General features: G+C 48.0%; 1 protein-coding gene across 1 annotated transcript; it reads right to left on the reverse strand.

Moving 5' to 3' along the window:
* Positions 1-387: 387 nt before the first annotated feature.
* LOC120041309 (ubiquitin-conjugating enzyme E2Q-like protein 1) lies at positions 388-17,842 on the reverse strand. Its single transcript, XM_038986247.1, has 2 exons — positions 17,459-17,842; positions 388-519 (listed from the first exon to the last, which is right to left on the reverse strand). The coding sequence occupies exons 1-2, from the start codon at positions 17,810-17,812 to the stop codon at positions 388-390; spliced, it is 486 nt and encodes a 161-aa protein (XP_038842175.1). The 5' UTR covers positions 17,813-17,842.
* Between the last annotated feature and the right edge of the window lie 1,951 nt (positions 17,843-19,793).

Raw genomic sequence — 19,793 nt, forward strand, 5'->3', positions numbered from 1 at the left:
GCCCGCTGTGACACACACTCCACTGACACACCCTCCACTGACAGACACACCTCACTCTGAACCCTCTACTCAGCCGAAGGGAGAGAAAGAGAAAGTGAAGGAGGGAGGGAACGGGAACGAAGGACAGAGGAGTGCAGCGCTGGAGGGATGTGGAGAAATGACGACTTGATGATGGCAATGATCGGCAAAGTGAAGAAGTAGACCTCGATGACAAGCGTTCGTTTGTTCATTTTTCTGAAGAGTTTCAGTGAGGTGATTGAAACAACAAAAACTAAAAACAAAACAACTGGAGCGTTGGAGCTGTAGGGTCGAGAAGGAGGAGGAGTTGAATTAGCGTGGTGTGTCGTGGTTAGCATGGCTAGCTAGCGTCATGGCCAACCTCTTTCCTTAGCCGTCAGACACAGGGGGGGAAACCCAGCCGTACTTCTCGTGGGTCTTCACCAGACTCTTAAAGGTGGCCTCCGCCTCTTTGCGGCTAAACGCCTTCTTGGACTTCCCTGCTTTCCTGCAGATACGCCCCTACAGAGAGAGAGAGAGAGAGACATGATTAGTACAGTATTTACATAATTCATTGCCTCAACCAATCACTGATACTATAGAGAAAGAGAGATAGATAATGAGTACATTACATCTGCATTCAACACCTCAAGTATTTTCACCCCAACCACCATCTTGGTAATAAAAAAGCAACTGTATTTTCCTCGCACACAAAGGCTAATAATATATGTGGGAGAAGAAAAAGAAAAGAGAGAGTGTAGGCGGTGCATGTGACACTAAAGCTCATTGATCTCTTAGCAACAGTGGCTCAGTCTTCTCTAAAGAGCATTGTGTGGGTGGGAGAACAAAATAACACAACACAAAGTCCCTGACTTTATCTTAAAAATGTGAATATTTAGCCTCAGTGGCACAATAAGGGGCGTACTAAAGCTAATATAAGATGCACGGCTGATTCTGCCTTTGGAGGCATCGTGTGTTGTCAAAGTAGTGCACGATGCTGACTCTGTCTGCATCTGAAATGGCACCCTATTCCTTATATTGTGCATTACCTTAGGATGTCATTTCTGGTCAGAAGTGTTGCACTACATGTAGAACTTGAGATTGTTTCAGATACAGCCACTTTTGTGTCAAATTAAGAGCTTGTGTGTCTGGTCGGCCATTTTGTGTCTTGAGGATGCTGGGGATGAGTAGGATGAGGTCGTAATGCTGAGTGGTCAGGTGATTAGCAACACAGTTTCCATGTCTGACTGAGCTGGTTAATGAGACTAAGTGACTCAGACAGATTAGAACAGGAACATAATAAGAACAGGAGGATCATCAGCTCAAGACTAAGGCTGTGTCTCAAAAGTAGGCCCACTATAGGGAGTATCTCAATTGCATGCTCCTCACGTCCTCTCTCCTCTCTCTTCACCTCTTTCTCAAAACCCATTGGAGGAGAAGGTCAGAGGGGAGGGACCTCTGGCTTTCTCATCCAATGTTTTTTTTGAGAGGAGAGAGGACGCAATGAGTATGCAATTGAGATTCTCCCATAGACTATTGATATGCTCACTCAAGACACTGTGTCAGCAGTAATGGCCACCCTTTCTCTCAAAACGACTACAATGACTCGAAAAGTGAAAGAAATGTTTGGTATTTTACCAGGCAGAGGAATCCAGAAAAGACTTCTGTCTTCGAGACAGACACTGTAACGGTTGTTCTCCTCCTTTTCATCCGAAAAGGAGGAGTAGTGATGGAACCAAGGCGCAGCGGGTTGTGAACACATAATTTATTTAAAGACAAGACGAAAAACACGAACTTCACTATAACTAACAAAACAACAAACGGAGTAGACAGACCTGGACGACGAACTTACATAAACACGAAGAACGCACGAACAGGGAAAATAGACTACACAAAATGACGATGTACAAAAACAAACCGAACAGTCCCGTATGGTGCGACAACCACCCACAACGAACACTGTGAAACAACCTACCTAAATATGACTCTCAATTAGAGGAACGCCAAACACCTGCCTCTAATTAAGAGCCATACCAGGCAACCCTTAAACCAACATAGAAACAGAAAACATAGAATGCCCATCCAAACTCACGTCCTGACCAACTAACACATACAACAAACTAACAGAAATAGGTCAGGAACGTGACATAACCCCCCCCTTAAGGTGCGAACTCCGGGCGCACCAGCACAAAGTCTAGGGGAGGGTCTGGGTGGGCATCTGACCACGGTGGTGGCTCAGGCTCAGGGCGAGGTCCCCACCCCACCATAGTCAATCCCAGCTTACATCTCCCCCTACAAATGACCACCCTCATATTACACCCACTTAATCTTTTGGGTAACATCGAGACAAGGGGCAGCACCGGGATAGAGGGATAGCTCAGGACATAGGGATAGCTCAGGATAGAGAGGTAGCTCAGGATAGAGAGGTAGCTCAGGATAGAGGGGCAACTCCGGACTGAAAGGCAGCTCCGGACAGAGAGACAGCTCTGGACTGAGGGGCAGTTCTGGACAAATAGCCGCTCTGGGCTGAGGGACAGCTCATGACTGGCTGACGGCTCTGGACGCTCATGGCTGGCTGACGGCTCTGGACGCTCATGGCTGGCTGACGGCTCTGGACGCTCATGGCTGGCTGACGGCTCTGGACGCTCATGGCTGGCTGACGGCTCTGGACGCTCATGGCTGGCTGACGGTTCTGGACGCTCATGGCTGACTGACGGCTCTGGACGCTCATGGCTCACTGACGGCTCTGGCAGATCCTGTCTGGTTGGCGGCTCTGGCAGATCCTGTCTGGTTGGCGGCTCTGGCAAATCCTGTCTGGTTGGCGGCTCTGGCAGATCCTGACTGACGAATGGCTCTAGCGGCTCCTGACTGACTAACGGCTCTGACGGCTCGGGACAGACGGGCGGCTCTAATGGCTCGGGACAGACGGATGGCTCAGACGGCGCTGGGGAGACGGATGGCTCAGATGGCGCTGGGGAGACGGATGGCTCAGATGGCGCTGAGGAGACGGATGGCTCAGATGGCGCTGCGGAGACGGATGGCTCAGATGGCGCTGCGGAGACGGATGGCTCAGACTGATCCTGTCTGGCGGAAGGCTTTGGCTGCTCCTGTCTGGCGGAAGGCTCTGTAGGCTCATGGCAGACGGGCAGTTCATGCGGCGCTTGGCAGACGGACAGTTCAGGCGCCGTTGGGCAGACGACAGACTCTGGCCGGCTGAGACGCACTGTAGGCCTGGTGCGTGGTGCCGGAACTGGAGGCACCGGACTGGAGACACGCACTTCAAGCCTAGTGCGGGGAGCAGGGACAGGGCACACTGGACTCTCAAAACGTACTATATGCCTGGTGCGTGGTACCGGCACTGGTGGCACCGGGCTGAGTGCACGCACCTCAGGACGAGTACGGGGAGAAGGAACAGTGTGTACAGGGCTCTGGAGACGCACAGGTGGCTTAGTGCGTGGTGCCGGAACTGGAGGCACCGGACTGGAGACACGCACCATAGAGAGAGTGCGTGGAGGAGGAACAGGGCTCTGGAAACGCACTGGAAGCCTGGTGCGTGGTGTAGGCACTGGTGGTACTGAGCTGAGGCGGGGAGGTAGCGCCGGAAATACCGGACCGTGCAGGCGTATTGGCTCCCTTGAGCACTGAGCCTGCCCAACCTTACCTGGCTGAATGCTCCCCGTCGCCCGACCAGTGCGGGGAGGTGGAATAACCCGCACCGGGCTATGTAGGCGAACCGGGGACACCATGCGTAAGGCTGGTGCCATGTAAGCCGGCCCAAGGAGACGTACTGGTGGCCAGATATGTAGAGCCGGCTTCATGGCGCTTGGCTCAATGCTCCATCTAGCCCTACCAGTGCGGGGAGGTGGAATAACCCGCACTGGGCTATGCACACGTACAGGAGACACCGTGCGCTCTACTGCGTAACACGGTGTCTGCCCGTACTCCCGCTCTCCACGGTTAGCCTGGGAAGTGGGCGCAGGTCTCCTACCTGCCCTTGGCCCACTACCTCTTAGCCCCCCCCAAGAAATTTTTGGGTAGTACTCACGGGCTTTTCGGGCTTCCGTGCAAGACGCGTCCCCTCATAACGCCGGTTCCCTTCTCCGATTGCCTCTGCTCTCCTTAGTGCCTCCAGCTGTTCCCATGGGAGGCGATCCCTTCCAGCCAGGATCTCCTCCCATGTGTAGCAACCTTTACCGTCTAATACATCCTCCCAAGTCCATTCCTCCTTCTTGCGCTGTCCCTTCCTCTGATTACACCGCTGCTTGATTCTGGATTGGTGGGTGGTTCTGTAACGGTTGTTCTCCTCCTTTTCATCCGAAAAGGAGGAGTAGTGAGGGAACCAAGGCGCAGCGGGTTGTGAACACATAATTTATTTAAAGACAAGACGAAAAACACGAACTTCACTATAACTAACAAAACAACAAACGGAGTAGACAGACCTGGACGACGAACTTACATAAACACGAAGAACGCACGAACAGGGAAAATAGACTACACAAAATGACGATGTACAAAAACAAACCGAACAGTCCCGTATGGTGCGACAAACACTGACACAGGAGACAACCACCCACAACGAACACTGTGAAACAACCTACCTAAATATGACTCTCAATTAGAGGAACGCCAAACACCTGCCTCTAATTAAGAGCCATACCAGGCAACCCTTAAACCAACATAGAAACAGAAAACATAGAATGCCCACCCAAACTCACGTCCTGACCAACTAACACATACAACAAACTAACAGAAATAGGTCAGGAACGTGACATAACCCCCCCCTTAAGGTGCGAACTCCGGGCGCACCAGCACAAAGTCTAGGGGAGGGTCTGGGTGGGCATCTGACCACGGTGGTGGCTCAGGGCTCAGGGCGAGGTCCCCACCCCACCATAGTCAATCCCAGCTTACATCTCCCCCTACAAATGACCACCCTCATATTACACCCACTTAATCTTTTGGGTAACATCGAGACAAGGGGCAGCACCGGGATAGAGGGATAGCTCAGGACATAGGGATAGCTCAGGATAGAGAGGTAGCTCAGGATAGAGAGGTAGCTCAGGATAGAGGGGCAACTCCGGACTGAAAGGCAGCTCCGGACAGAGAGACAGCTCTGGACTGAGGGGCAGTTCTGGACAAATAGCCGCTCTGGGCTGAGGGACAGCTCATGACTGGCTGACGGCTCTGGACGCTCATGGCTGGCTGACGGCTCTGGACGCTCATGGCTGGCTGACGGCTCTGGACGCTCATGGCTGGCTGACGGCTCTGGACGCTCATGGCTGGCTGACGGCTCTGGACGCTCATGGCTGGCTGACGGTTCTGGACGCTCATGGCTGACTGACGGCTCTGGACGCTCATGGCTCACTGACGGCTCTGGCAGATCCTGTCTGGTTGGCGGCTCTGGCAGATCCTGTCTGGTTGGCGGCTCTGGCAAATCCTGTCTGGTTGGCGGCTCTGGCAGATCCTGACTGACGAATGGCTCTAGCGGCTCCTGACTGACTAACGGCTCTGACGGCTCGGGACAGACGGGCGGCTCTAATGGCTCGGGACAGACGGATGGCTCAGACGGCGCTGGGGAGACGGATGGCTCAGATGGCGCTGGGGAGACGGATGGCTCAGATGGCGCTGAGGAGACGGATGGCTCAGATGGCGCTGCGGAGACGGATGGCTCAGATGGCGCTGCGGAGACGGATGGCTCAGACTGATCCTGTCTGGCGGAAGGCTTTGGCTGCTCCTGTCTGGCGGAAGGCTCTGTAGGCTCATGGCAGACGGGCAGTTCATGCGGCGCTTGGCAGACGGACAGTTCAGGCGCCGTTGGGCAGACGACAGACTCTGGCCGGCTGAGACGCACTGTAGGCCTGGTGCGTGGTGCCGGAACTGGAGGCACCGGACTGGAGACACGCACTTCAAGCCTAGTGCGGGGAGCAGGGACAGGGCACACTGGACTCTCAAAACGTACTATATGCCTGGTGCGTGGTACCGGCACTGGTGGCACCGGGCTGAGTGCACGCACCTCAGGACGAGTACGGGGAGAAGGAACAGTGTGTACAGGGCTCTGGAGACGCACAGGTGGCTTAGTGCGTGGTGCCGGAACTGGAGGCACCGGACTGGAGACACGCACCATAGAGAGAGTGCGTGGAGGAGGAACAGGGCTCTGGAAACGCACTGGAAGCCTGGTGCGTGGTGTAGGCACTGGTGGTACTGAGCTGAGGCGGGGAGGTAGCGCCGGAAATACCGGACCGTGCAGGCGTATTGGCTCCCTTGAGCACTGAGCCTGCCCAACCTTACCTGGCTGAATCCTCCCCGTCGCCCGACCAGTGCGGGGAGGTGGAATAACCCGCACCGGGCTATGTAGGCGAACCGGGGACACCATGCGTAAGGCTGGTGCCATGTAAGCCGGCCCAAGGAGACGTACTGGTGGCCAGATATGTAGAGCCGGCTTCATGGCGCTTGGCTCAATGCTCCATCTAGCCCTACCAGTGCGGGGAGGTGGAATAACCCGCACTGGGCTATGCACACGTACAGGAGACACCGTGCGCTCTACTGCGTAACACGGTGTCTGCCCGTACTCCCGCTCTCCACGGTTAGCCTGGGAAGTGGGCGCAGGTCTCCTACCTGCCCTTGGCCCACTACCTCTTATCCCCCCCCAAGAATTTTTTGGGTAGTACTCACGGGCTTTTCGGGCTTCCGTGCAAGACGCGTCCCCTCATAACGCCGGTTCCCTTCTCCGATTGCCTCTGCTCTCCTTAGTGCCTCCAGCTGTTCCCATGGGAGGCGATCCCTTCCAGCCAGGATCTCCTCCCATGTGTAGCAACCTTTACCGTCTAATACATCCTCCCAAGTCCATTCCTCCTTCTTGCGCTGTCCCTTCCTCTGATTACACCGCTGCTTGATTCTGGATTGGTGGGTGGTTCTGTAACGGTTGTTCTCCTCCTTTTCATCCGAAAAGGAGGAGTAGTGAGGGAACCAAGGCGCAGCGGGTTGTGAACACATAATTTATTTAAAGACAAGACGAAAAACACGAACTTCACTATAACTAACAAAACAACAAACGGAGTAGACAGACCTGGACGACGAACTTACATAAACACGAAGAACGCACGAACAGGGAAAATAGACTACACAAAATGACGATGTACAAAAACAAACCGAACAGTCCCGTATGGTGCGACAAACACTGACACAGGAGACAACCACCCACAACGAACACTGTGAAACAACCTACCTAAATATGACTCTCAATTAGAGGAACGCCAAACACCTGCCTCTAATTAAGAGCCATACCAGGCAACCCTTAAACCAACATAGAAACAGAAAACATAGAATGCCCACCCAAACTCACGTCCTGACCAACTAACACATACAACAAACTAACAGAAATAGGTCAGGAACGTGACAGACACAACCTTCTTATGAATTAATAATTGAGTTCCTGAAACCTAGGACCCATTCCTGAGCGGTGAAAGGTCAACTGCTTGCCTACCTAATCGTTAGCTTGGTATAATCCTGTCCATGTCTGAATAATATTATATTATGTGCCAGTTGCCGCTGTTACAACCACAGATTTATATATACATAGATGACTGACAGGGAGACTGGCCAGTGGATTAACACACACCCATTATTAGACCAATTACAATACACACACACATACACACGTATGCACAGCAGAAACTTTAAAATCGCATCAATTATGACCAATTAACCAATTAAATTTGAACCAATTTCCTGAATTGTCTTGCACTGATTGAATTAAACTGGATATCACAGCCATTTAAGAGCTAGGCCTTATTTCCCCTAATCCACCTTGCCTGGAAGAGAGCAATGTAGAGACTGACTACCATGTGGTTTACATTACATCAATCAACAATATCACTCCATCGGTCAGCACACTCCATTAACGTGCGACGATTATTTTCGTCCCTCTGGCCACCACAGCGGTTATTTCCTTCCACTTAGCTGTGTGACGATTATTTCCGTCCCCTGTCTGACCTGTGCACTGGGTATTTCTTTCCCCCTTGCCAGGGTGCCTATGTTTGCCAGGGGACAGGCTGCAGTGGTGGTGTGTGTGGACAGACTAGGGACTGAAATAACTCATTCCTGCCTTAGGGCATGTCCGGGCAGACTGACGCTTAACGAGACCGAAATAACAGCGAGAGAGATAGAGAGAGAGAGAGAGGGGAGCAGGAAAGAGATGACGAGAGAGAGAGGAGAGAGAGAACACAGAGAGAGAGAGAGTGAGAATGAGTGTGAGAGAGAGAGACAGAGAGAGAGAGAGAGAGAGACAGAGAGGTCGAAAGAGAGCAAGCACTCATGAGCTCAGTGAGGTTAAAGTGCAGCCTTTCTACAAGCTCTTTGATTTGAGAATGAAAAAGAGGAAATTGAGCTTTAATTAAGTCTCTAGTGTTAGGAGGGAGGAGAGGGGAGGGAGAGAGTCAGAGAGAGGACAGGTGTGTGTGTGTGTGCGTGCGGACGTGCGGACGTGCGCACGTCTTGGTGAGGTTGTATTTACATCCAGAGTGTGTTGAGGCTGTACACTGCAGTAGTCTGTCATTGTTTATCTAGTTCACTTAAGCCTTCCCTCCCTCGCTTGCTCACGTCCAGTGGGACACACACTTGTCTGTTGTGTGAAGTGAAGTGGTTGATGGGTAATCTTGTGAATGGAGATCAGTCAATGGGCCAGGCGGCGCTCCGCTCAGTGCCCCAGTGCATCTTGGGAAGAGGATTTGAACTTGGGATGATTGCATAACACCTGGCTACATGTGCCAGAGAACAGGATCAAGATGAATAAACATGCTATGGGACTGGAGAGGTGGACATATTATCAACACAACAACATATCACTGAAGACTTGTTGTTGACTGTGGAGATTAATGTGCAATATGCAAACAGATATACTGGAATTGCAATATGACGTGATGTGATGTCAACACATCATGTCTGATTGTGTGTAGCTTGTGCAACATGCAAATATACAGTACCAGTCAAAAGTTTGCACACCTACTTATTCAAGGGTCTTTCTTTATTTTTACTATTTTCTAAATTGTATAATAATAGTGAAAACGTCACAACTATGAAATAACACATATGGAATCATGCAGTAACCAAGAAAGTATTAAATACATCTAAAAGTATTTTTTATTTGCGATTCCTCAAAGTAGCCACCCTTTGCCTTGATGACAGCTTTGCACACTCTTGGCATCCTCTCAACCAGCTTCACGAGGTAGTCACCAGGAATGCATTTCAATTAACAATTGTTAAAAGTTAATTTGTAGAATTTCTTTCCTTCTTAATGCGTTTGAGCCAATCAGTTGTGTTTTGACAAAGTAGGGGTGGAATACAGAAGATAGGCCTATTTGGTAAAAGACCAAGTCCATATTATGGCAAGAACAGCTCAAATAAGCAAAGAGAAACGACAGTCCATCATTACTTTAAGACAAGAAGGTCAGTCAATGTGGAACATTTCAAGAACTTTGAAAGTTTCTTCAAGTGCAGTCGCAAAAACCATCAAGCGCAATGATGAAAATGGCTCTCATGAGGACCGACACAGGAAAGGAGGACCCAGAGTTCATTAGAGTTACCTTCCTCAGAAATTGAGGCCCAAATAAATGCTTCACAGAGTTCAAGTAACAGACACATCTTAACATCAACTGTTCAGAGAAGAATGTGTAAATCAGGCCTTCATGGTCGAATTGCTGCAAAGAAACCACTACTAAAGGACACCAATAAGAAGAGACTTTCTTGAGCCAAGAAACACGAGCAATGGACATTAGACTGGTGGAAATCTGTCCTTTGATCTGATGAGTCCAAATTTGAGATTTTTTGTTCCAACCGCCGTGTCTTTGTGAGATGCAGAGTAGGTGAACGGATGATCTCCGCATGTGTGGTTTCCACCGTGCAGCATGGAGGAGGAGGTGTGATGTTGTGGGGGTGCTTTGCTGGTGACACTGTCAGTGATTTATTTAGAATTCAAGGCACATTTAACCAGCATGGCTACCACAGCATTCTGCATTGATACGCCATCCCATCTGGTTTGCGCTTAGTGAGACTATCATTTGTTTTTCAACAGGACAATGACCCAACACACCTCCAGGAGAGTGATGGAGTGCTGCATCAGATAACCTGGCCTCCACAATCACCCAACCTCAACCCAATTGAGATGGTTTAGGATGAGTTGGACCGCAGAGTGAAGGAAAAGCAACCAACAAGTGTTCAGCATATGTAGGAACCCCTTCAAGACTGTTGGAAAACCATTCCAGGTGAAGCTGGTTGACAGAATGCCAAGAGTGTGCAAAGCTGTCATGAAGGCAAAGTGTTGCTATTTCGAAAAAAAATCGAAAATATTAAATCTATTTTGATGTGTTTAACACTTTTTTGGTTACTACATGATTCCATATGTGTTATTTCATAATGTTGATGTATTCACTTTATTCTACAATGTAGAAAATAGTAAAAATAAAGAAGAATCCTTGAATGAGTAGGTCTGTCCAAACTTTTGACTGGTACTGTATTTATAAAAGGTTTGTAATAGGTTTATAAGTAGTTTATACCTATTATAGTTAATTTTCTATAGTTGCGCAACATACAAATAAATGTATAGAGGGTATGTGTTTATAAACTGTTTATAGACTTTTACTAATCTCTTCCTGACAAAAGATGAAGTGTAGAAAGGTAAAACATTTCAGAGTAAATTTGGTCTTAATTCAATAATGGTCCTCTCTGGATGTGGTTATGTTCATGGTCATGACCACTGACCCAAATAGCTGTGATAACATGTATGATAACACGGATAATCAGACAAGGCCAAACCGCTCCTAAAGACCATGCAGTACTTGAATTGGAGTGGTGCACCTCACATTTTCTACTGCTTGAGTACCGCTTATAGAATAATCACTTGAAGATATTAACTCTGGTACTGTAAAATTAAAGAACCAGCACTTTTTTCATTCAACTTCAATCTAGTCTAGTACACAGCAATGGGGAAACCATAGGAATCTATTGTCTTTCTATTCAGTAATTCTATCATCCTCCCATGCAGGAGATGGTTATTATTGGATGTGATTATTTCTATCTCAAGCAGAACCACCACAGAGTAGCAGCACTAGTAGCATTCAAGTAGGAATTACTGTGTTAGTTTCACATTTGGTATGTGGCAAACCAATCACATGGGAAATCAGGATACACATACAAACGCACAACCAAAGACGCATGTGCGCGCACACACTTGCATAATTTATCAATATTGTTTTCATTAGCAAACTGGAGGAGGAAGGCACTGGGATGTAATTAGTGTACACTGACTGCAGAGCTGCTCTCGCTCTCTTTCTCACTCTCTCTCACACGCTCTCTCACCCTTTTTATATCACCCCCCATCAGAGTGTAATCACAGATAAGATGGAAAAAACTAACTGCTAATCAAGATGCATGTGTGTGTGTGTGTGTGTGTGTGTGTGTGTGTGTGTGTGTGTGTGTGTGTGTGTGTGTGTGTGTGTGTGTGTGTGTGTGTGTGTGTGTGTGTGTGTGTGTGTGTGTGTGTGTGTGTGTGTGTGTGTGTGTGTGTGTGTGTGTAAGTGTGTAGGCTACTGTGTTTGTGCATGTGATTGATTGATCAGCATTTAACTGCATTCTGAAGGCAAAGATTTCCCCCTTGAAGCTGAATAATGATCACCAATTCCCCAGGAGAGCATTTCCAGTAGCAGCCATGTTAGTTGAGTCTCCTTCACAGGCCTCAGGCCTCAGGCAGTGGGCCTGCTGCTCACAATGCATCATTAGGGTCAAATATATTAAGTAAAATTAAATATTTGAGATGATGTGACCAACACCAATATAGATTATTGATGTCTTTGCTATGGATCTCTTTGGGTGTTCTTCCTTACATTGCCCATACATTTACGATTGTGACCACATCATATGTGTCAATGTAACTGAATAATTTGAAATGATATGTACTACACTGAGTGTACAAAACAATAAGAACACTGGCTCTTTCCATGACATAGACTGACCAGGTGAATCCAGGTGAAAGCTATGATCCCTTCTTGATGTCACTTGTTAAATCCACTTCAATCAGTGTAGATTAAGGGGAGGAGACAGGTTAAAGATTTGTTTGTTTGTTGATGAGACATGGATTGTGTATATGTGCCATTCAGAGGGTGGTAGTAGGTGTCAGGTGCACAGTTTTAAGTATGTCAAGAACTGCAATGCTGCTGGGTTTTTCCACGCTCAACCGTTTCCCGTGTGTATAAAGAATGGTCCACCACCCAAAGGACATCCAGCCAACTTGACACAACTGTGGGAAGCATTGGAGTCAACATGGGCCAGCATCCCTGTGGAACGCTTTCGACACCTTGTAGAATACATGCCCTGGCGAATTGAGGCTGTTCTGAGGGCAAAGGGGGTGCAACTCAATATTAGGAAGGTGTTCTTAATGTTTTGTACACACAGAGTAAGGGATAAACGGCAATGTTCTGTACATTACCTTGTAAATAATAGACAACGCAGTTAATTTTTCCAAGGTAATGTACAGAACGGAGGCGTTTATCCCGCTTATACCACAGTTGCCAAAGAAAACAATACTAAAGCACACATACAGTATACCTGTAAAAAATAACATGTTTTCGGGTATATTTTCATTTTGATAATGAATTCATACTTTCTCCTCTTTCCACTTTGTTCTATCACCAGTTGTTAATTATTTTTGTTATTTCTCTATGTACGTCGTTCGTTTTTTATGTTCCGTTGCCAGCCAACGGTTGCTTGCTAACTAGCCAACTCCGCTAACACAGTTACGTCAACGTGAGCCAGAATAACAGCTAAGTAGCAGCATTCGCGTTTGTTTAAGCTGTTTTGTTGCGACATCTATTTGGATACATCTGACCATAACAATGCCTGGTTTTGAACATTTGCTACCTCGTCAGAACACTGTTCATTACAGTAGTCGAGGAGATCGCATTGCAAATGAAACACTTAGCAGAAGCTAGCTAAAGTAGAAGCTAGCTAAAGTGAAATAGTTTGTTGCTAGCAAATCTGTCAATATAACAACCAAATTCAACAGTATCAGTTGCTGAAAACAGCTGGTTAAACTAGAAACATGTAGGACGATTTGACAGCATAGCACCACATGCGACATGACTACAACATTATTGAAGGACCAGAGAAATTAATGTTTATCACGTTACGTCGTCAGAAGAGGCTGCCAGTGTTGCCAACAATTTTTTGAAGGAAAGTAGCTGTTGGTTGCTGCATTTGTCGCTAGTTGACGCCAATTTAGTCTCTCATGTTTTCTATTTATGTCACGACTTCCACCGAAGTTGGCTCATCTCCTTGTTCGGGCGGCGTTCGGCGGTCGACGTCACCGGTCTTCTAGCCATCGCCACTCCATTTTTCATTTGTTTTGTCTTGTTCCCCGCACACCTGGTTTACATTCCCTAATCACATTGTGTATATATATTCCTCTGTTCCCCCCATGTCATTGTGTGGTATTGTTTTTCTAAGTCTTATCGTCTCCCTTTGCCCGGTCTCCCTACGGCCCTACAGACTGCGGAGGCCTTGTTTACACACATCTTCCGGCACTACGGGGTGCCTGAGGATATAGTGTCTGATCGGGGTCCCCAGTTCACGTCGAGGGTCTGGAACGCGTTCATGGAAAGTCTGGAGGTCTCGGTCAGCCTTACCTCAGGTTTTCACCCCGAGAGTAACGGGCAGGTGGAGAGAGTAAACCAGGATGTGGGTAGGTTTCTGAGGTCCTATTGCCAGGACCGGCCGGGGGAGTGGGCAGCGTTCGTGCCCTGGGCAGAGATGGCCCAGAACTCGCTCCGCCACTCCTCCATTAACCTCACCCCCTTCCAGTGTGTATTGGGGTATCAGCCAGTTCTGGCTCCTTGACATCAGAGTCAGACTGAGGCTCCTGCGGTGGACGACTGGTTCCGGCGCGCGGAGGAAACATGGGACGCCGCCCATGTCCACCTTCAGCGCGCCGTGCTGCGCCAGAAAGTGGGCACAGACCGTCACCGCAGTGAGGCCCCGGTGTTCGCACCGGGGGACCGGGTCTGGCTCTCGACCCGAAACCTGCCCCTCCGCCTGCCCTGCCTGGAGCTGGGCCCGCGGTTTGTGGGGCCATTCAAAGTCCTGAGGAGAGTGAACGAGGTGTGTTACAGGTTACAGCTTCCTGATTACCATATTAACCCCTCGTTCCATGTGTCTCTCCTCAGGCCGGTGGTGGTTGGTCCGCTCCAGGAGTCTGAGGTGCGGGAGGTTCCTCCGCCCCCTCTGGACATCGAGGGGGCCCCGGCATACTCCGTGCGTTCCATTCTGGATTCGAGGCGTCGGGCGAGGGGCCTTCAGTACCTCGTGGAGTGGGAGGGGTACGGTCCGGAGGAGAGGTGCTGGGTTCCGGCTGCGGACATGTTGGACCCTGAACTGCTGCGGGAGTTCCACCGTCTCCGGCAAATCGCCCTGCGCCTCGCCCTCCGGGTCGTCCCCGAGGCCGGTGTTGGCGCGCTGCTGGAGCCGCACGTCAAGGGGGGGTACTGTCACGACTTCCACCGAAGTCGGCTCCTCTCCTTGTTCGGGTGGCGTTCGGCGGTCGACGTCACCGGCCTTCTAGCCATCGCCGCTCCATTTTTCATTTTTCATTTGTTTTGTCTTGTTCCCTGCACACCTGGTTTACATTCCCTAATCACATTGTGTATATATATTCCTCTGTTCCCCCCATGTCCTTGTGTTACGTGTTTTATGTGACACGCCAGGCTGGTTTTCCATGTTCCGTGTTTATTTTCACGAAGTATGTTTATTTGGTAAACTATAGCTTTTGTGACTGTTTTCGCACTTTGCACTTTTGCCATTTTTGCTGGAGGTTTTTGATGCAGCTGCGTCCGTTTGCAGTTTACTCCTGCAATAATAAAGTGTGCGCCTGTTCACAACTCTCTGCTCTCCTGCACCTGACTTCGCTACCAGTACGCACACCCGTGACAATTTATTTAATTTAACTAAGTAAGTCAGTTAAAAACAAATTATTATTTACAATGACGGCCTACCCCGGCCAAACACTAACCCGGACGACGCTGGGCCAATTGTGCGCCGCCCTATGGGACTCCCAATCACGGCCGGTTGTGATACAGCCTGGAATTGCACCAGGGTCTGTAGTGATGCCTCTAGCACTGAGATGCAGTGCCTTAGACCGCTGTGCCACCCGGGAGCCCGAGCTCATGCAATGATAAATTATCCAAAGTAAAATATAATATTTGAAGGAGAACAACAAGGAACCGATTTAATACATTCACTTCACTCCCTGCTGAAGCCCGAAAGGCTGGAGAGGACCGAGAGGCGGGGGAAGGGGCACAAGTGACGGGTGCACACACACGCTGCAGCTGGCTAAGGCGGAGCCGCAAGCGGCACAGCTGAGCTCAGCCGAGCAGGCACACACACCAACAAGAAAGTCACTAAATCAAACAAAAGTTGCTGGGGCAGCCTTAGAAAGTTGCTAACTTTGTCACTATACTATTTTACCAATACAAGTCGCTGGAGGGGTCTGGAAACTTGCTAAATCTAGCAACAATTCGCTAAATTGGCAGCAATAAAATGTTTTCCCCCTCATTTTCCTCCAATTTCAGTTTGTGTGGTTGTTGGTTTAACTTTTTGTTACTTTCTAGCAAGTGCTGTCTCAATGCAGTAATTTATATTGACATCATGATTAGGTGTCTCTTTATATCCCGATATCGGATGCATGACTTGACCTTCACCTCTCCCGAGCCCGTTGGGGAGTTGCAGTGATAAGACAATATTATAATTACCAATTGGATATCATGAAATTGGGGAGAAAAAGGGGTAAAAATTACTACAAAAATAAAAAACAACAACACTTTTGTCACATGATCCATTCGAAGGTTTGGGATTCCGACCCGGTTGTCATGTCAACACAGCTGTCAGTGCTGAGCAGCACAACCCATGAACATGATTGACAGATCAAGACACTAGCACAACAGGAGATGTATAAAAATTATTGTACATGGTTTAGCAGTCAATAAATGCAATTTCTAAGTGAATCAATTTCAACTGAAATTGTCCACCATTAACTGTGATAGCTAGCTTATTTCATTGCTTGCCTGGTTAGCTCATTGCAAGCTAGCGAGCTGTGATGGTGTTTGCAATGTCATTTTGGCTAGCTAGCTAAATTATACAGGGTGCAGTTATTTTATATGCTTGCTGTTACAATAACCAAATGGTTGGATAAACAAATCATTTGTGAAACCACAATGTAATGCAGCAGATGACATGGTGTGAGTTTAGAATTCTCAAACAAGCAGCTTCAATTTGATTGGCTGTTGCATGTCATTTTAATCGGGTTTGAGTTGCTTCATGTAACAGCAAAGTTGCTTGATGATGTCACTTGCAACCTTCAACCGCAACTAAAATTGCTTGTAAGTTGCTTTGTGTAACCCCAGCCTTACATTGTCCATTAGATTAAGCATATTTTTCTTCCTCTCTCATAATTCATACAATTAGTAGGCCTATAATAACAGCTGCATGACCCAATGTCAACTGGATTTCAACTGAAATTCAGTTACATCATCAAAGAGAAAAGTACAAATAAACCCCTCTTAATGTCGCTGGGGGGGGGGGTCCGTTGATATTTTGACATACGTTCCTCTTGTCATGCACAAACATGCACCTGTTAAGAAAGTACCCGTGAGAACTGTTAGAGCTCCCTGGATCGATGATGAAGTAAAAAATGGTATGGTTCAAAGACATGATGCAACAAAGGTGGCTAACAAGTCAGGCTGCTTAGCTGATTGGTTGACCTACTGTCAATTGAGAAATGTTGTGACTAAAATGAACCACAAAAAATTATAATTTATATTACCAAACAAGATAAATTACGAAGTTAAACTCCCATGCTCACCTATTCCATATCTCGCCATTTATCAAATGATATGGAGTGACCATGTCATTCTATGTTAGACATTTATTTTCCCCACTAACGATGAGGATTTCTGGAGGTGATAAAGGATGATGCATTCCGATGAGGAGGTAGGAGGATGAATATGAATCTCACACAGAGTAGAGAACATTCAGAGCACAGCTGCGAAATGGCGGCTGTAATGTCACAGCTAAAGAATAATCACATCTAAAATGTGTAGATAGATTTCTGCTTCTCTCTCCTTCGCTCTCTCTCTCTCTCTCTGAGATGGGGGAGAGAAATAGGTCTCCCAATATGAGATCTGTATCACAATAAAAACCCATTCCGATTCAACAGAGTTTGGCAGATATGAACAGGGGTAAGCTACTACATTGACAGCTTTTACGCAGTACGGTTACACTAAACATTGCGCATGGCGCATGAGTGTCAAGTGTCAACATTCAACACCAAGGCTTTACCGTCCACTGCGTCTCGGGTTTCAAAACAACACGCACAAGGGACTGGGGGATAGAGACCCATGCATTAATAAAACAAATAGATCCTCACCTGTCCTTTTACGAGACTTGCGGCAAATTGCCTCATCACGGCTTCCACTGTGTAGGCGCTGGACCATCCGCGGGGGGTTAACAGCTCCATACATATCGCTCCGCCATCCAGCACGTACCCGTTTTCCAACCGGGGGGTGAGCACCCGCATGAAAGGCGGGGAGAAGGGGAAATTGTCGGGGAAAGAGACATTCAGCAGTATGAACTCGGTGTTCGTTTCTTTCATGTCCTGCCACAGCGCCGAGTCTTTGTCTACCTGGTGGAGCTTGACGTTCCAGTCAAATAGGTTGTCGTCGACCAGCTCGACAGTTATAAAGTTGTCTCCCAACCGCCGGATCTCCTGGAGTTCCTTCATGAGTCTTCTCGTCCGGACTTGGGTGCAGTGCTGCCGGTGAGGGGCTAGTGGTGGTATCGAGGCACTGGTCGCTGATTTCCCAACCCCGATCCCACCTCCTCCTCCTCCGCCTCCCATCTGCTGTTTCTCCTTGGTGTCCTTGCCCTGTTGCTTATCCTTTACGGACGGTTTGTCCTTGCTGCTGTGCTGGTCCAGCTTCTTCGCTTTGATCTCGGGGGTGCTGAGGAGGTTGTTGGTCTCGTTGGTGGTCTGACAGTGCTGCTTGGTGTTCTTGGTGTTCCCCTTGGTCCCCTTTAGCGAGCCCTGGTGATGCTTGGGGTCCTCTGTGTCCCGGTCGTGAAGACGAATCAGACCGATTTTACGCAGTAGAGTGGCCATTATGTCTCCGCCGAGCGCAGGGCGATCGAGATTCACGATTCTCCCTTTATAGCCAACCACTGATGTTAGACGGTGAAACCGTAAAAAAAAACTTTGCGCCGCAATCCCTCAGCTATACTGCAGCCTCTGGACAGACGCTTGCATGTAGCCTAGTCCTTCTTCAGTGCATCATTCTGACGAGGTCCGACTGAAAAAACACACACGCCATTAATAAACCGATTAACTGCTGTCTATTCGATTTGCAGTTTAATGAATCTGCCACTGAAGATAAAATAATCCTATTCAATAGTAGCGTAGTGGACTGACTGTGTTGTGGCAATTGACTGCATTCCTAGTGGCGATCAATGGCTGCTGAATATCTATGCTATTATCCAATAAACTACATAGGGTACAGAATAGATAGCTGCTTTGAAATATGCATTTACACTGTTATTACTCTTATAAACGGTTATAATTCACACATAGCACACCACCTCTATTTTAATATACACATCGATTTACCATTTATAATTCCGTTCGGAAAAATGAAACCCCAATGCTCTCGTGTAACCTATGCGACGAAAAGGCGAGTCTTCAGCTGCACTGACAGCAGCTATTACAGTGGAGAGAGAGGGATATTAAACGGTTACCATCCAACAAAGCGAGCTAAAGCCTTTGATTTAACTGCAGCTGCCGCGACACTGTCTCTAATGTTACTGAGGACGAACCAACCCCGCTAATCCTTGGCGAGGAATCACACAATCCTCGTTAGCTCGCTGCGCTCACACACACACAAATAGCAGCGGAAAGGGATGACCGGCCAGACGTGGGTTGGCTTCCGCTGTTCTACCTGGTTTGAATGGTTAATGATGTGGAGAGAGGGGGCTAGATGTGGACGAAAGAGGAGAGAGTGAAAGTGGGCTGGGCTTTTCAGCCAATGTCATCCTATCATAGCCGATACGTAAGAGCTTTTCCCACTCCCGTAATAGAGGCCTATATGCCTCAGGGCTGGGGCCAATTCCATTTAAATTCCAGTCAATTCAGAAAGCAGGGTGATGTCAGCATTAGTGGGACATCAGGTGTAGTGGTACATTTTCGTTAGATTGTACTGAACTATGGTAATTTTGCAACCCATGCACAACAAAAGCTTTTTGGTTTTTCCTGAGTGTGTTCTGTGTATGAACAAATAGTTGTGGGTTAGTGTGACGTCATTGTAGTGTGTGTGGTCAGGTTTCCTAGATGGGTTGACCCATTAAAACTCATGAAACACCGCCATACATACAGTGGCTTGCGAAAGTATTCACCCTGCTTGGCATTTTTCCTATTTTGTTGCCTTACAACCTGGAATTAAAATGGATTTTTGATTTACACAACATACCTACCACTTTGAAGATGCAAAATATTTTTTATTGTGAAACAAACAAGAAATAAGACAAAAAAACAGAAAACTTGAGCGTGCTTAACTATTCACCCCCCAAAGTCAATACTTTGTAGAGACACCTTTTGCAGCAATTTCAGCTGAAAGTCTCTTGGGGTATGTCTCTATAAGCTTGACACATCTAGCCACTGGGATTTTTTCCCAATCTTCAAGGCAAAACTGCTCCAGCTCCTTCAAGTTGGATGG

Source organism: Salvelinus namaycush, unplaced genomic scaffold (genome assembly GCF_016432855.1).
Source record: "Salvelinus namaycush isolate Seneca unplaced genomic scaffold, SaNama_1.0 Scaffold434, whole genome shotgun sequence".
Taxonomy (NCBI): domain Eukaryota; kingdom Metazoa; phylum Chordata; class Actinopteri; order Salmoniformes; family Salmonidae; genus Salvelinus; species Salvelinus namaycush.